This window comes from Hemitrygon akajei, chromosome 23 (assembly GCF_048418815.1).
Source record: "Hemitrygon akajei chromosome 23, sHemAka1.3, whole genome shotgun sequence".
Classification (NCBI taxonomy): Eukaryota; Metazoa; Chordata; class Chondrichthyes; order Myliobatiformes; family Dasyatidae; genus Hemitrygon; species Hemitrygon akajei.
In genome coordinates this window covers 42957805-42972549 of record NC_133146.1, presented here as the reverse complement: position 1 = coordinate 42972549, position 14745 = coordinate 42957805, and the positions used below count along the sequence as shown (strand labels likewise).

General features: G+C 40.2%; 1 protein-coding gene across 2 annotated transcripts in view; it reads left to right on the top strand.

Annotated features, from left to right (window-relative positions):
• inpp5a (inositol polyphosphate-5-phosphatase A) overlaps positions 1-12098 on the top strand; it is a 483620-nt gene extending 471522 nt beyond the window's left edge. Inside the window, exons 14-16 of one of the 2 annotated variants that reach the window (XM_073027526.1) lie at positions 645-713; positions 10295-10331; positions 10541-12098. In XM_073027526.1, coding sequence (XP_072883627.1) covers positions 645-713; positions 10295-10331; positions 10541-10590 — 156 coding nt within the window. In that variant the 3' untranslated portion in view covers positions 10591-12098. Of the gene's footprint in view, positions 1-644; positions 714-10294; positions 10383-10540 lie in introns of both variants that reach the window. The other variant, XM_073027527.1, reaches the window with a different exon arrangement.
• The last annotated feature ends 2647 nt before the right edge of the window (positions 12099-14745 follow it).

Genomic DNA, 14745 nt, shown 5'->3' with positions numbered 1-14745 from the left:
AACTGATCTGCTGGTGGCCTTTTTTTGAAATACTCCAATGTTTTAAGAAGACCACAGTAATGGAAACTAGTGTTTCTTGCTTAACTACTTGAACACATAAAAGAGTAAATACCAGTATTTATTATTAGCAGTTTTGAGCCTTAATTTGCTGATTTGTACAAAACATTTAGCAATCCTGTGGTAATGGCTTGTAACCATAGTCCTTTGCAAGGGGTCCTTACAAGCACTTCTGTTGCTGAATCACAAAGAATGAAAGAATGGAGGTATTATAACAAAATCATTGATGTCAGCAGATTGCCAGCAGGATGCGGTACAAAAGCTTTTGCTATTATTCCTTGTAACTGCTTATCTTTATTTACCCTCCCACACCTGCTTACCACCGCCTTAGATCCACTCCCCTCTCTTTCCCCACCTTTACCTAATGCAATAGTTTTATTTTGTAATCAGGCTAACTTTCAAATGTTCAGAAGAGTTTTTACAAATCCATGCAAGGATAGCCTTCCAACTCTACTTGCTTGTTGAAACTCTTGTAGATTGCGTTCTCACTGCGTCTAAATATTTGTCTTTGCAGCTGAGCAATTGTGCAAAGGTCTTTGCTGTGAATAGCCACTCTGTGTCTAAAGAAAGTGATCTCTGTTTTACAGGCTGAAAACGATGAGAAGTCAGTTATCTATGACAACATTGGACCAAATGTTTGCATGGGGGACCACAAGGTAAAGAGTACTTTGTTGTTGAATTCAACGATTCTATTGAATGCAATGAATGCTATTGTTTCCTCTATTGGTAGCAGTGCTCTATGGTATGTGGCATGTCAATTATTTTTATTTCCATTATGGTATATTTGCCATAAGGTATGTAGTTGTTCTATGTTAACTATCAAAATCTAATTATTAGTTTGAAACAATGTTAGAAAGAATGCAGCTAACAGGAAAAATGCATTGTCCAATTAAAATAAGTACTATTCCCTTGGATGCATTTAAATGAAACTGGTGTGATGATCTCACCCATTAGTTCTACACTGTAACCAGTGATTCAGATTCAGATTTATTTTTTCACTTATACATCAAAGCATACAGTGAAAAGTGTTGTTTGCGTTAACAACCAACACAACCTAGGGATGTGCTGGGAGCAGCCTACAAGTGTTCTTAAACCGACATAGCCATACCCACAATGCTTGGCAGAACAACACAGAACACATTAAGGAACAAAACGACAACAGTAAAACAAGCCACTTTTCTCCCTCCCACCCAACCCACACGCATCTCCAGGACAGGGCTCCTGTCTCCAGGCTTCGGCCAATGGGCTTTGACCTCTGGGCTTCCAATCGAATGGAGGTTGAGGCTATTCAGACTCTGTTGTTAGTGCTCATTGTCAAACGTGCAAGTGCTGATAGTCGTCGTTGAGATGCATTGACATTGATTGTATTCATAAATATGGATAATTGGGTTTGGTTTTGAATTTGTAGGCTGTGAATAAGCAAATACTTCAAAGATTGTCAGCAGAGAGAGTTCTGACGAAATGCCTGTTCTCTTTAGTTTTATTCGCTCAGGAGATGAGGGTGCTACTGTTAAGCCAGTGGGTTTTGTTCACTTGAATTATACTTGAGAAAATGGTGGTGCTACTTTTGTGAACAGCTACAGATCTGTTCTGTCAATATCCCATCTCCACATGGAGATTTTACCAATCGGATGTTAATGCATCAAAAGTATGGCTGATATTGAAATGATTCATTCCTTTTAACATGTTCTGACAATTATTTTGTATCTTGATTCACCAGTACTTATCACCACTTACTACCAATTTCTGACATCAATCCCACTCTCCCATTCTCCTTTCTCTACTCACAGATTCACCCCTTCTCTCCTCCATTGGCTATCTCCCCCGTTCCCCCCTCCCTCACTTTCTCTGAGTCCAAGTGAAAGATCTTGATCTGAAACGTCGACTGTCCATTTCCCTGTATAGATGCTGCCTGGCCTGCTGATTCCTCCAGTGTTTTGTGCTTTGCAACCTACCAGCTAATGTGTCTTTGAAATTGGAGTGGCTGGGGGCAGCCACACTATCACAGGGTGACTGCAGGCTGAGTGGTGTCACAACATCAACCTTGCACTCAATGTCAATAAGACCAAGGAATCGATTGTGGATCTCAGGGCGAGGAAATTTATTATGTGTTTACTTATTTTATTTCATCCCAGTGACACAATGCAGAGTGGACCCTTATGGCCCTTTAACCCACCCTGGCCCAGCAACCCCACAACCCAAATTAGCTCTAACCTAATTTCGGGACAGTTTACTATAACCATTTAACCTACCCGGTAAGTCTTTGGGCTGTAGGAGGAAACAAAAGCACCAAGGGAAAACACATGCATTCCATGGGGAGGATGTGTTCCTTACAGAACCCCGCACCAGAATTGAACTCCAAACTCTGATACGCCCTGAGCTGTAACAGTGTCGCATTAATTGCTACATTTGACATAGCAAAGTTGTCAGCACATCAGTATATCTTGGTTGAGAAACATTAAAATCTATTATAATAGAAATTAAGGATTAAAGAAGAAGTAGAAATTAAAACAAAAAATAAAACCACACGAAGCACTTTTAGATAAACTGACCCGGGACCTGAAGTGTTAGGGGGTCCTGATTGTTAGGGGTCCTGATAGCAAGCTCCTGATTGTTGGGAGACCATGCAGTGACCAACAGAAGAGAGCAGCCAGGAAGATGCCACAGGGCTCTGCCGGTGGACAAGACCTTTCCAAATTCACATGGGGGTGCTGAATTTGCCAAAACCTGTCTGCTGTCCTCTGTGGAACTGCTGGCCAGACCCGGGAAACAGGAGCCTCTGTGTTTTTACAGATCACTTGTGACTTTTCTATTTGTCAAACACTGTTGCCTTATTCTCTACAAAAGGATATTCAAATTATGAAATTATATTCACGCACTGAAATTGAAAACGAACAATTCCGTGATGGTGAATCAAGATTCAAGCTTATTCATCATGTACGTCGAAACATACAGTGAAATGTATCATTTGCATTAGTAACCAACACACCAAGGGTGTGCCACGACTAGCCCATAAGTGTAGCCACACATTGCAATGCCAACATAATGCCTGCAATGCTCGGCAGAACAACACAGAGCTCAACAAAACAGTACACAACAAGCAACAAAATAAAAACAGCAAAGCGAGTCCCTTTCCTCCCTCCCATCCACACACACACACACACACCCTGTCCTCTAATCTCAAGACTTCTTCAGTCTCCAGTCTTCAGCTGACTCAGAATCCAGCACACATGGCGATGGAATATATATACTCCCAGAAAGCAGTTCAATATAATTGTCGGAGCTCGTAGGACTAGATGTTTCAATAGAAACATAGAAAGCCTACAGCACAATACAACCTTTGGCCCACAAAGTTGTGCCGAACGTGTCCCTACCTTGGAAATTACTAGGCTTACCTATAGCCCTCTGTTTTACTAAGCTCCATGTACCTATCTAAAAGTCTCTTAAAAGACCCTATCGTATCCGCCTCCACCACCGTTGTTGGCAGCCCATTCCACGCACTCACCACCCTCTGAGTAAAAAACTTACCCCTGACATCTCCGCTGTACCTACTCCCCAGCACCTTAAACCTGTGTCCTCTTGTGGCAACCATTTCAGTCCTGGGAAAAAGCCTCTGACCATCCACATGATCAATGCCTCTCGTCATCTTATACACCTCTATCAGGTCACCTCTCTTCCTCTGTTGCTCCAAGGGGAAAAGGCTGAGTTCACTCAACCTATTCTCATAAGGCATGCTCCCCAATCCAGGCAACATCCTTGTAAATCTCCTCTGCACCGTTTCTATGGCTTCCACATCCTTCCTGTAGTGAGATGACCAGAATTGAGCACAGTATACTCCAAGTGGGGTCTGACCAGGGTCCAGATAGCTGCAACTATAATCCCTTTGATAAGCAGATCCGAACTCGGGTCATAGCATAAAGATCTTGAAGTAGGGTTTAGTGGGTGGCAGATGCTTCCTGGGGGTCATCAGGTGGGCACCCCCCTTCTTAGATGTTTCGTCAGTTTAAGCCGACTACATCTCCAGGGGGCTCAACAGTGAGATCCGGTGTTCCAGGTGCACCCACTTTCACAGCTGGCCACCCATGGGTCATTTTAGGGCCCAGCTGCCGTCACTCTTCCTCATCCATAACCAGTGGCTGCTTCGCTCGGCTGCCTCCCAGAGTTCTTTTATAGCTTGCTGCTGGCCCTGTCCTCGGACTCCCAATCCCTTCAGCAGTCTGTCCATGGAAGTAGCCACAAATCCTCTGTGGCCAGCCTCGACAAGGAAACTCCGCACCTTCCATCCACGCTGCTTAGCAACTGTGGTCAGCTCAGCGTGTCTTACATGTTTCTGCTCGTACACCTCGCAGACTGCGTCTTCCCAGGGCCCTGTGACCTCTGATATTACTACAGCCTTCAGACCAAGTCTGGCTGAGGGTGGCAGTGGCTATCTCCGGGGGAAATATTAGCCTTTTGTCAGTCAGGAGCAGGCTCCAGTATGCCTGACACCAGCCCAGTCACTGAGGGTGGCACTGTCTGTCCTTGTCGGACAAAAGGGATGGTGGTTCCAGTCATATGGGGCTTAGAGTTGTTATTCAGCCTTTGCTCCTCCACAATGGATGCCAAACCTCTGAGGACCTGGTTGTGCCTCCATGTGTATCTCCCTTGAGTGAGGCTTACACTGCAAGACGAGCGGACGTGCTTGAGGTTTGCTGTTCTTCCACAGAGTAGGACAAGCTGGATCTTCACCGAGCTACTGGGTCAGATTTTTGGGAGTTGGGAGAACATCATAAACTGTTCTTATAAGAAAGCTCATCTTTCTTCCTTCTGTTTCCCATAAGTCTTTCCAGCTGAATTTTCTTTTTTTGTCCACTGTCGCTGTTTTGCCTGAGACACTGCTCTTGCTTACCTCATCTGCTCCTCCTGTCGCTGTACTCGCTCCACCACCACAACTCACCTTTGCTTTTGTGTTGTCAGCTTTTGGAGTTTATTATTGGTTTCTGTCATGTTTTGTAACTTCAAAACATTAAATTAATTCAAGGGAAGACATGGGACTAACTTCGCGTTTACTTTAAGCAAGGCATATCACGTGGCAGCGTGATGATGTAGGCAATTCACGTATTTTTACATATAACTCGTAATGAGTTATTTAAGTGAACAAGAATGCTTAATCAACAAATGTATATATAAGATTACTCAAATGTTACTCGAATATTAAATATACAATATTCCTCCCTATTTAGCTATAAACTCCAACTCAATAGAAAATGCATCTCAACTATATGCACAGTATGCTATATAATACAACTACTATATACAGATATCCACAGCATAGTAAATTTTAACTTAGCCTATTCAGGCCTAAGGATTTAATCACTATGGAGGATTTCTTACTCTTGTGGGATAACGTCTGTCCTGACAAGGGGGATCACTCAGCTTGGCTGATGAAACAATCTCAGGTTCTAGGGCCTCCTCTGTCATGACTCTGAGATTGCAGGAAGTGGTTCTGATAGTGGTAGTCAACTTTCTTCTCAAACAATTAACTCTGCTGTCCTCAACTGGACTCCAGATTATGTCAGATTCAATCGCCACTGTGTAGGAGAGTGCTGTAGATCTGTCCTTAGTCCCACTTTTGATTACCCAAGATTATGGAAGACAATTACCTAATACTTCCCTAAGCAATGACAGGGACTTTACATTTCAGAGCAGCAGACTTTGTAAGTATGCAAAATGTATTTTCAAACTATTTTTTCACCTGCAATTTTATCAGATCTACCTAATGAGTTAAATTTTCTTAATTTCACACTCCAAAAGCTGCAAGACTACAGGCTGAGTGCTGTCCAGTTTAGTTTTTGGTGCAGCCAGTCTGCCCTGGATTGCTAATTTGCACCATAACCTCTTCCTTTTGTCCTTGGGTTTTATGTGGTTATCAAGAAAGTGAAAAGTTAATATCGCCGGTGCATTTGTACGGATTCATATATGCCTGACAGAAAAATAATTAGCATGCAAGTTTGTGAGCAGAATTTAACTATGGGACAATTGCAGACAGTAATTGAAAAATTAAGTTAGCTGTTGCAAAAAAAAATCATTAATGCTATAATAATTTATGTAAATGTATAGTAAGTGGTCAAAAGAAAGGAACTTTTACTAAGCTAAGCCATAATTAGAACAAATGTGTTTGCTTTGCAGTAGGTTTTATTGATATAAGGAGTAGGCTGGTTCCACTCAGTGAAATAACTTGATCAATTCCCCTTAACAGCGAATCAGCATCCCTATGTGAAAATCTGCTGAGGATAGAAATACTCTTCTGGTTTCCCGGAACTACGGGAGAACTTTTACCATATCTGTGGATGTGGCTGTGTCCCATTTCACATTACGTTTCAGGTGGCTGTCATGTCCTCTTTGAATGTAACAGCTTCAGTTGGGGCAGATTTGCCTGCAACATCAAAATGAAGTTTCCAAATTGTTGCAAAAGGTCCTGGATATGGAATGGTGCCGGGAAAGGCACATTAATGGAACTTGCACAGTGGGTCAACAAAGGAATGCTCAAAGCCCAAAGCAAAACGTGGAATTTTAGTCATAAACACAGAACTAATGCACAGGAGGAAGGTGATTCTACAGCAGATGATTTGAAGTGGAAGTAATCAATAAACCAGTGCACCGTTGTCCAGTAGAAGGTGCTACAGTATCTCAGAAAGTAGCTGGTTAGGCTGCGGTTAGATAGCCAAAGGTAGAACTTAACTCGAGCCAGGGCCAGATCTGCCCAGCTTCTCAATTGCATGTGTAGAATTATCAGGAATGGAAAATCTCGAGTAGTTGTTAGGACAGAATGCATGGAAGAGTATTGTTCATCAAAAGTTCTCACTCCTTTACACCTGCTTCCAATGAAGTTAGTGAACTAAATATGCAGAGGTGAATACCTGGCAGGCAAAACTCTTGCATATGTTTGAAGATAAATATTTGCCTCCAATTATGTAAACTCCAAATTGGTCTTAAGAGTTAGAGCTACATCATTAGATTCACATTGTCCTTCTAACAGTCCAACTTTGTCATTGAACAATTAGAAGAACTTACTTGTAAGAGAAGTAGTTTAACTTGACATAACTTTATTGTTAATGAGGTAAATTGGATAATTTATGTTTCAAACAAAATTGCATAAAACAAAAGAGGCAAGATAAAGGGAAGAAAATTGGAGTACATTTATTTAAGAGGTGTGCTAATGTACTTTTCAGAATTAAATTACTATTTGATTCTCAATAACAGAGGCCATTTGAACCCAGTCCATGGTTATTATATTATTAAATACATTAAATGGTATACTTCAGTATAATTTATTAGAGAAGTGGCTGCAGTATTATCTGTAAGATTTTATCAAGTGAGGCAGTATAATTTGAAAGGAAAGTCACTGATCTAATTTGTGAAAAAACTGAAAGCCACTCAGAGGCACCACTACCAAATAATCGTAGGACACAGTTAAAACTGCAGATGCTGGAAGCTGAACAAAAACCAGAAAATGTTGGAAGAGCTCTGCCAGTCGAGCAGCATATGTGGGAAGAGATAACAGTTCAGATTGAAAACCCTTCATCAGAGCTAAAAAGTGACGATTGTTGTATCTAAATGCTGTCTCCACATCTGTCCCACTCGCATAAAGATGTGCTCAAAGCAATGCCCAGTCTTGTTAACTGTAACAAAAATATTTTTTTCATTGTTGTTACAGTTAACAAGACTGGGTATTGGGTCTTTCTCAAACTTTTTCAGGCCGGCACCATTTAAGAAAAACACGCAACTTCTTACACCCCTCCACTGGAAGATGATAGTAATGGTAAATTTTCAAAAGATTGTTTTCATCTACCTTCCCCTTCATTATGCAGCTAATGGTTTCAACTTTACTCTCTGTTTCCCCAATTATGTTCTTGGCTTCTGGATGTCCCACATCTCACTCTTTCACTGGTATCACTGCTCTCCAGCTGCAATATTTTGATTTTTCCTTCTTCTGCTTCAGTTTTGGTAACTCCACACATCCCCACATCTCTCACACTTTCCAAATGGGTGTTCGTTGTTTACCCTTTGCTCTGCATGTCCTCTTTCTGCATCATAAGTTCTTTCACTATCCTCTCCCCTTCTCACCTCTCTCTATTACCTTTCTTCTCACTTTTCCTTTTGGGCCTCTCCCCTTTTAGCTCATAAGTAGATGGTCTTCTTTACTTTCAGAATGAGTTAGGATGCAGTATCAGGGGAGCATAAGAGAGAAGCGAAAGGAGTAACACATCTATATCAGGCAGCTGGGAAACAGGACTTTAATAAAGCAAGGGAGACCTGAGCTTCAGAAAGATTTATGTGCACATGCTATAATGTTAGTTCATTTTAATTTTAGGTCATCATGAGAGCCAGGCTGAGGTAAACCTGGAGAAATTTATAGCTTTTTAATTTTACATGCAATAAAGCCTTTCCAATGTCTTATCCTATTGTCTCACTGAAAACTATTACAACTTGTTTTAAGTAACATGTAATCATTAATATGAGTGCCTCTGCTGCTGCTAAAAGGTTCCTGATGTGTTTCAGCATGTAAAGACTTCTGCCCGGTTGCTCCAAATCAGAAGCCAAATCCACTGTTGCAGCACGATAGCATAACAGTTAAGACAATCACTTTACAGCGACAGAAATTGCTGATCAGGATTCGATTCCTGTCGCTCTCTGTTAGGAGTGTGTACGTTCTGCCCATGACCATGTTGGTCTCCTTTGGGTGCTCTGGTTTCCTCCCACAGTCCAAAATGTGAGGTTAGGGTTAGTAAATTGCAGGGTGTGCTCTGTTGGCATTGGAAGCGTCGACACTTGCAGGCTGCCCCCACAATTCTTGCTGATTTGACTTGACGTAATGACACATTTCACTGTACGTTTCCGTATTTTTATGCACATGAAACAAATAAAGATCATCTTTATCTTTAATCTTTAGGATGCCTAGTGTGCTAACTGACTCCCTGCCTCTATTGCCACATTCAACAGACCAAAAGGTGGTTCTGCTGCGAGTTCCTGTACTGACTGGAATTTAGAAGAACGTGGGGGTGGGGGGATCTCACTGAAACCTACCGAATACTGAAAGGGCAAGATAGGGTGGATGTGGGGAGGATGTTTCCTATGGTGGGGTTATGCAGAACTAGAGGGCACAGCCTCTAAATTGAAGCATGACCTATCGGGACAGAGGTAAGGAGGATTTTTTTTAGCCAGAGAGTAGGGAATCAGTGGAATACACTGCCACAGCCTGTGGTGGAGGCCATGTACGTGGGTATATTTAAGGCGGAAGTTGATAGTTTCCTAATCAGTCAGGGCATCAAAGGATATGGCGAGAAGGCGGGTGTATGGGGTTGAATGGAATCCAAGATCAGCCATGATGGAATGGCGGGGCAGACTCAATGGGCTGAATGGCCTAATGCTGCTATTTCTTATGGTCATGGAAACATAGAGTATTACAGCACATAAAGAGGTCGTTTGGCCCATCTAATCTGTACCAACCTGGTATTCTGCCTAATCCCTTCTATTTGCACCCAGACCATAGCCCTCTGTACCCTTTCATTTACGTACTTAATCAAATTTCTCTTCAATGTTGCAATTGAACTTAAAACTACCACTTCTGCTGGCAGCTCGCAGTACCCTCTAAGTGAAGCTCTGTCTCAGATTCCCTCAAATATTTCATGTTTCACCTTATACTTATGACCTCTAATGCTAGTCTCCCCAACCTGAGCAGGAAAAGCATCCACGCTATCTATATACTTCATAATTTTGTATATTTTTATAGGAATTAATTAATGATAGTTAATGTTAAGTTATTGATACTGTATTTTTCCTTAAAGCATTGCATTTTCTCTGTGTTGTTTATTTTGGCCCTATTATCTCTCAGCTCCATCATGAAGTGTGACAAATCTGCATGTCTATGACTTGTTGCCTCATTTGCGTACAGATTGTTCACACTTCATGATGGAGCTGAGGGTCATGTAGGCCATACCCTGTATTAGAAATGCAATGCTTTAAGGAAAAGTGCATATCAATAACTTATCATTAACTGTCTTTAATTAATAATGCCTTCCCAAAAACACCAAACTCACCCCTAAAATTATCACATTGAAATAAATAGTTTAGCTTGTTGATTTCCCACTTGTTAAAATAAATCTCATTTAGTTATCCCAACTCGTTCCTTGAAATCCAGCTTGTAGTATTTTGCAATGTCTCATTAACTCAGTGACATGTTCTTTTCTTCTTCTAGCCTGTCTTCCTGTTCTTTCGAATAGCTGCTGGGGCAGGTAAACCTAATAGAAATATGCGCAACTGTTGTGTGGTGCAGTGATGTGGTGGTAAATATTAATGTTTTATTTTACTTTTTACAATTCATCAACCTTCTTTTTGGGCCTTAAATTAACATGCTGGTACAATTGAATTTTGATTATTCTGACTTCCATACATTACTGTACTGAACAAGGTTTTGTTTGCTGCTCTTTTGCTCGCCTTGCAGGTAAAAAGTGTCAACGAAATGAGAAGATCTTTCGCGAAACTGCCCTCTAGTCCGTTTGCACCAAATTAATGAAAGTGGACCAGCGGGGACATCAGAACACTCACAGACATCTTTGTAAATCCAACCTATGTTGATGCTGTATTTCTTGGGCCCTCACCTCAGACTGTTCATCATCCATTCTGCTTTGACGCCTGAAGTCTGTTCAAGATGGCCACACATACCTCACCATTTCGTACATTCCTGTGACACTTGAATTGAATGTGGGACAATTTTAAAATGTGTCACAGATTTGTTGCCAAACGCTAACAGTAGAATTTACTACACCTTTTAAATATCTCACATTTATAATATTTAGCAGAAAACATTGTCTGTCTTTTAACAAAAGAAGCTGTTTCCTCATGTAAAAATGTATGAAGTGCAATGCGAAAATTGTATATCAATACTGTACTAGAGAGGGTTTTTTGTACATTCGATTGTATAGGTAGTGGATTTCCTTTCAGCCATGATTTTATTGAGATTTCTCTCACCATTTTATGTCTGTGTTAGGCTAGTTAGGTATTTTTGTTTTGGTGAATTCCTATACTACGTATTGCCACATTATCTTGTTTTGAATCACATTTTAGCTGCTCTTCGGTTTTATATCCACTTTTAAAGAAAAAAACTAATTTATAATATACTTTCAACTGCCCTATGCGAAATTCTTTTTGTAAACATTGGCTGCTTGTCATCTGACATATCACCTTAGTTATTATCAATAGTAAATTCAATATATAAATCTATAAGTTCTTGACCAAACTATGCTTTAGATAACTTAGATTATGCCATTGTTGATAAAGTAATCAGATTTATTATAACCACCATACATAAATAGCCGCCTGTCCGCGTTAAGTCTTTCAGTTGTAACTTATTCCTAAATAATGCCAAGTTTTCAGAATGTGAAATTTATTAAGATGGGAACCATGAGATTTTTTGTAAACTATTTCTGTCTATTTTTGTTACTGCATATGGTGCCAAGTATCTATGGACAGAGTTTAGTGGGAATCCTTTCTTCAGCTTTATCTTGCTACATGTGCTTCAATGGATTGTATATAAACCCCCGAAACCCAAAGTTGCAAATTTCGTATTCTACCGCCTATATTTAATCTCCATCGCTAATATCGCCAACTTTACACGCTGCCTTCTTTACGGCATTTAAAAGATGATTAGGTCTGAAGATTGGAAACACAGCCAATGGCGAAACGTTTCTTCTATCGATTTAATTTAGTACACTACAAAGTTCACAGCTACTTGATGGCAGTGGATTGATGCGTGTTTTCGTATAAATCACTACGATTGGAAATGATTTTGTGTCTACCGGCAGAATTTATGCGCCCGTGACCGTGAGATCATTCTCGTTTGTAGACAAAGTGTAAACAAAAATACAGTGCAGACAAGCTGTACCAATGTGCCCATGTATCGATAGCCACTCACTGTAAACTATTTTATTAAATCAAAGTTTCAACTTATGTGACGTTTATGGGCTATAGAAATAAATTTCTTTCTTTCTGAAACAATTAAACGGACATAATTCGTCTTTTCTGTTTCGGACTGGTCTTTCTAATGACTGGGATCATCTTGATACGTATCGAGAATCCCTTGTTTTGCTTTCTTTGCACTTCTCGGCGGCCTTTCCCGTCCCCAAAACCAAGCGTCGAACGCGAGAACGAGATTTCGAATGTAGGAGGTGCCTCAGTTCGTAGGCAAAAATGAAGGCTGAAGTTGAGGCGGGTGCCTGTCCCTCACTCTCTCTGTCTCTCTCTTTCTCTCTCACTCACGGTCACACACACACACCAAAGTACTGTGCAAACTCCGAGAGACAGAGAGAATGGCCCAGTATCAGGCAAAGAAGGGAACAAAAATAAACAAGAAGATGACCAAGTTTACGATTAGACTATTATTTTCATCCTCCAGCAACATATCACAGGAAAGTTGTCTTGAACTTCCACGGCTGCTTTGATGCTTCAGTAACAAGTGACGCGTTACTATCATCAGAGATGCATTGTCAGATATAGATTTAAATGATGTCACATTAAATTTAATATTAGTGAGACATCCTTGTTCTCAGCTCGAAATTGGCGGACACTGTCAAGTGGCTGACGTTATCTCTAGTCATTTAGTAACAACCAGATCTGGGTGGGTTTCTAACATATTTAACTCTGTACAAAGCTCGAGTGTCTTAGCAGGGAAAACTTCCTGACATGAAAACCTGGTGCCGAATGCATCACGTCCTTCCAATTAGCTTATCATCTTTTTTTTCCCATAACCCTCAATTCGTGCTTGAAAGTTGATACAAATTCACTCAAAAGTCACTGTTAATTTCAGAGGGTTAGGAAGCATCTCAAATGAGATAAACGCCAGATGATTTTTTTTGGGGGGGAGAATTGAAACTATAAGATGCTGTAAATATTTCAGGAAAAATAGCTTTTAAAGTAAAGGATCACTTTATATCATTGAAAGTTGGTTGTTTAATGCCGTCAGGAGAACCTCTAAAAACTATCCGACCTCTCGTCATATTGTTTCATTCGCCTTAAAATATTTACTTCCTTCTTATAATTTACAGACGTTTGTGACAATTATTTTGTGTTTTAATCTTTTTATAATTTTCTTTTGGTTTGTAATCTCGGCGAAAGACAAGTTTCTTATTCTTAAATTTAAACTTCGCACAATATCGTGGACGGTAACAACTGCAGCAAAGAGAGCATGTGTTTCTATCCACAAAATTCTGCCCTTTTTCAGAAGCAATTTTGCGGCTCAAAGTAAATGGGGCTGGACGAGAATCCGCTTTTCAGCCCTTCCGTACCTCGCTTATTTTAATCAGCGCTTTTCCTCATTTCTGTTTGCTGCTCTGTAATGTTTAACACAGAGATCAATGTGACCTTTCCATCCGATCAAACCTCTGCTCTGTCACTTGGACATGTTTCTGACAATCTGTCCTAGCTCACGACGTGAATCACCCCTCCGAGATTTCACTAGTTTTCTCCGGAGTTTTTGAAGTTTTAAGGCGCGCTCTCTTTAACAAAATGTCCCCGTTCACTTTGGGATGTGATGCTTTAATTTATTTCCAGATCACAGTTAAATGGATTTTCCTAGCTCTGTATGCAAAGCCACCTTCAATACCAATAGCTGGTCTCCACAGAAATAAAAGGCTTACTTGCCCTCAAAACCTCTCTCAAATCCACGGTAAATTCTTCAAAACTATACATTTGAAGTAATTAAACGAAATCCACAATCTGCGCCAAACGGTCGTGAATTTTTATAAATATTCGAACGTTAATTTAATTGGCTCAATGTACTTGAATATTTCGATACACTTTCTAAAAGAAATGGCTTTGAACAAATTTTCTGAAAGGTCTCAAACGTACGAGACCGTGCGTTTGACCTTCTATAGCCATGGACGGAATAGCCTGCCTCAATGTTTTAAAATATATCTGCATTTCGGCTCTTCCGTCGACCTACTAACGAATCTAGAAATTAGAAATTAAACAAGCGTCTACTGTTGCAAATATGATTTTGGAATAACGTGGGCCGAATATTTATTTTGCCCCAGAGTAGAATGGCCAGAAGCCTAGCCCACACCTCATACGTCAGACCTTCACAATTCTAGGAATCAAAATGTTTTAAACGATACATTTTCATCATCTTAACTATGGCATGAACACGTAGTTTATCGAGGGCGAAAAAGCCACTGAACGCATATAAACAATTTGCATTAAAACGTGTCAATTCAAACATAAAAGATGCTAAAACAATCAAAATCGTGACTATAAACTCCAAAATATTATACAATTAAGCTTAACGTGGCCAAGAATTAAATTCCAACCTGTTAAAATTGAGAATATTGGCTGGGTTCATTAGTTGCCTTATCTGCAAATCTTACCAGACTGATTGTAAAGTTAGATGTTTTAGCTACTAGGATGTTGTAATATATTCAGTCATTCTGGATCCTAACATGTTATTACAAATTATTCTGTTCCAGACACTTCGAATGTTTAAACCTGTTGATTTCTTTCTGCTCGAGTCCATTTATAAGCACGACAACCACTTTGCTGATCAACCCGAATTTTGTAAAAATACTTGGGAATTTGATTTCAGAGTGAAACCTTTCCTTTAAATAGTATTAAATTGTATTGCGCAGAATAAATATCTACTGCATGTGGTTATGAATT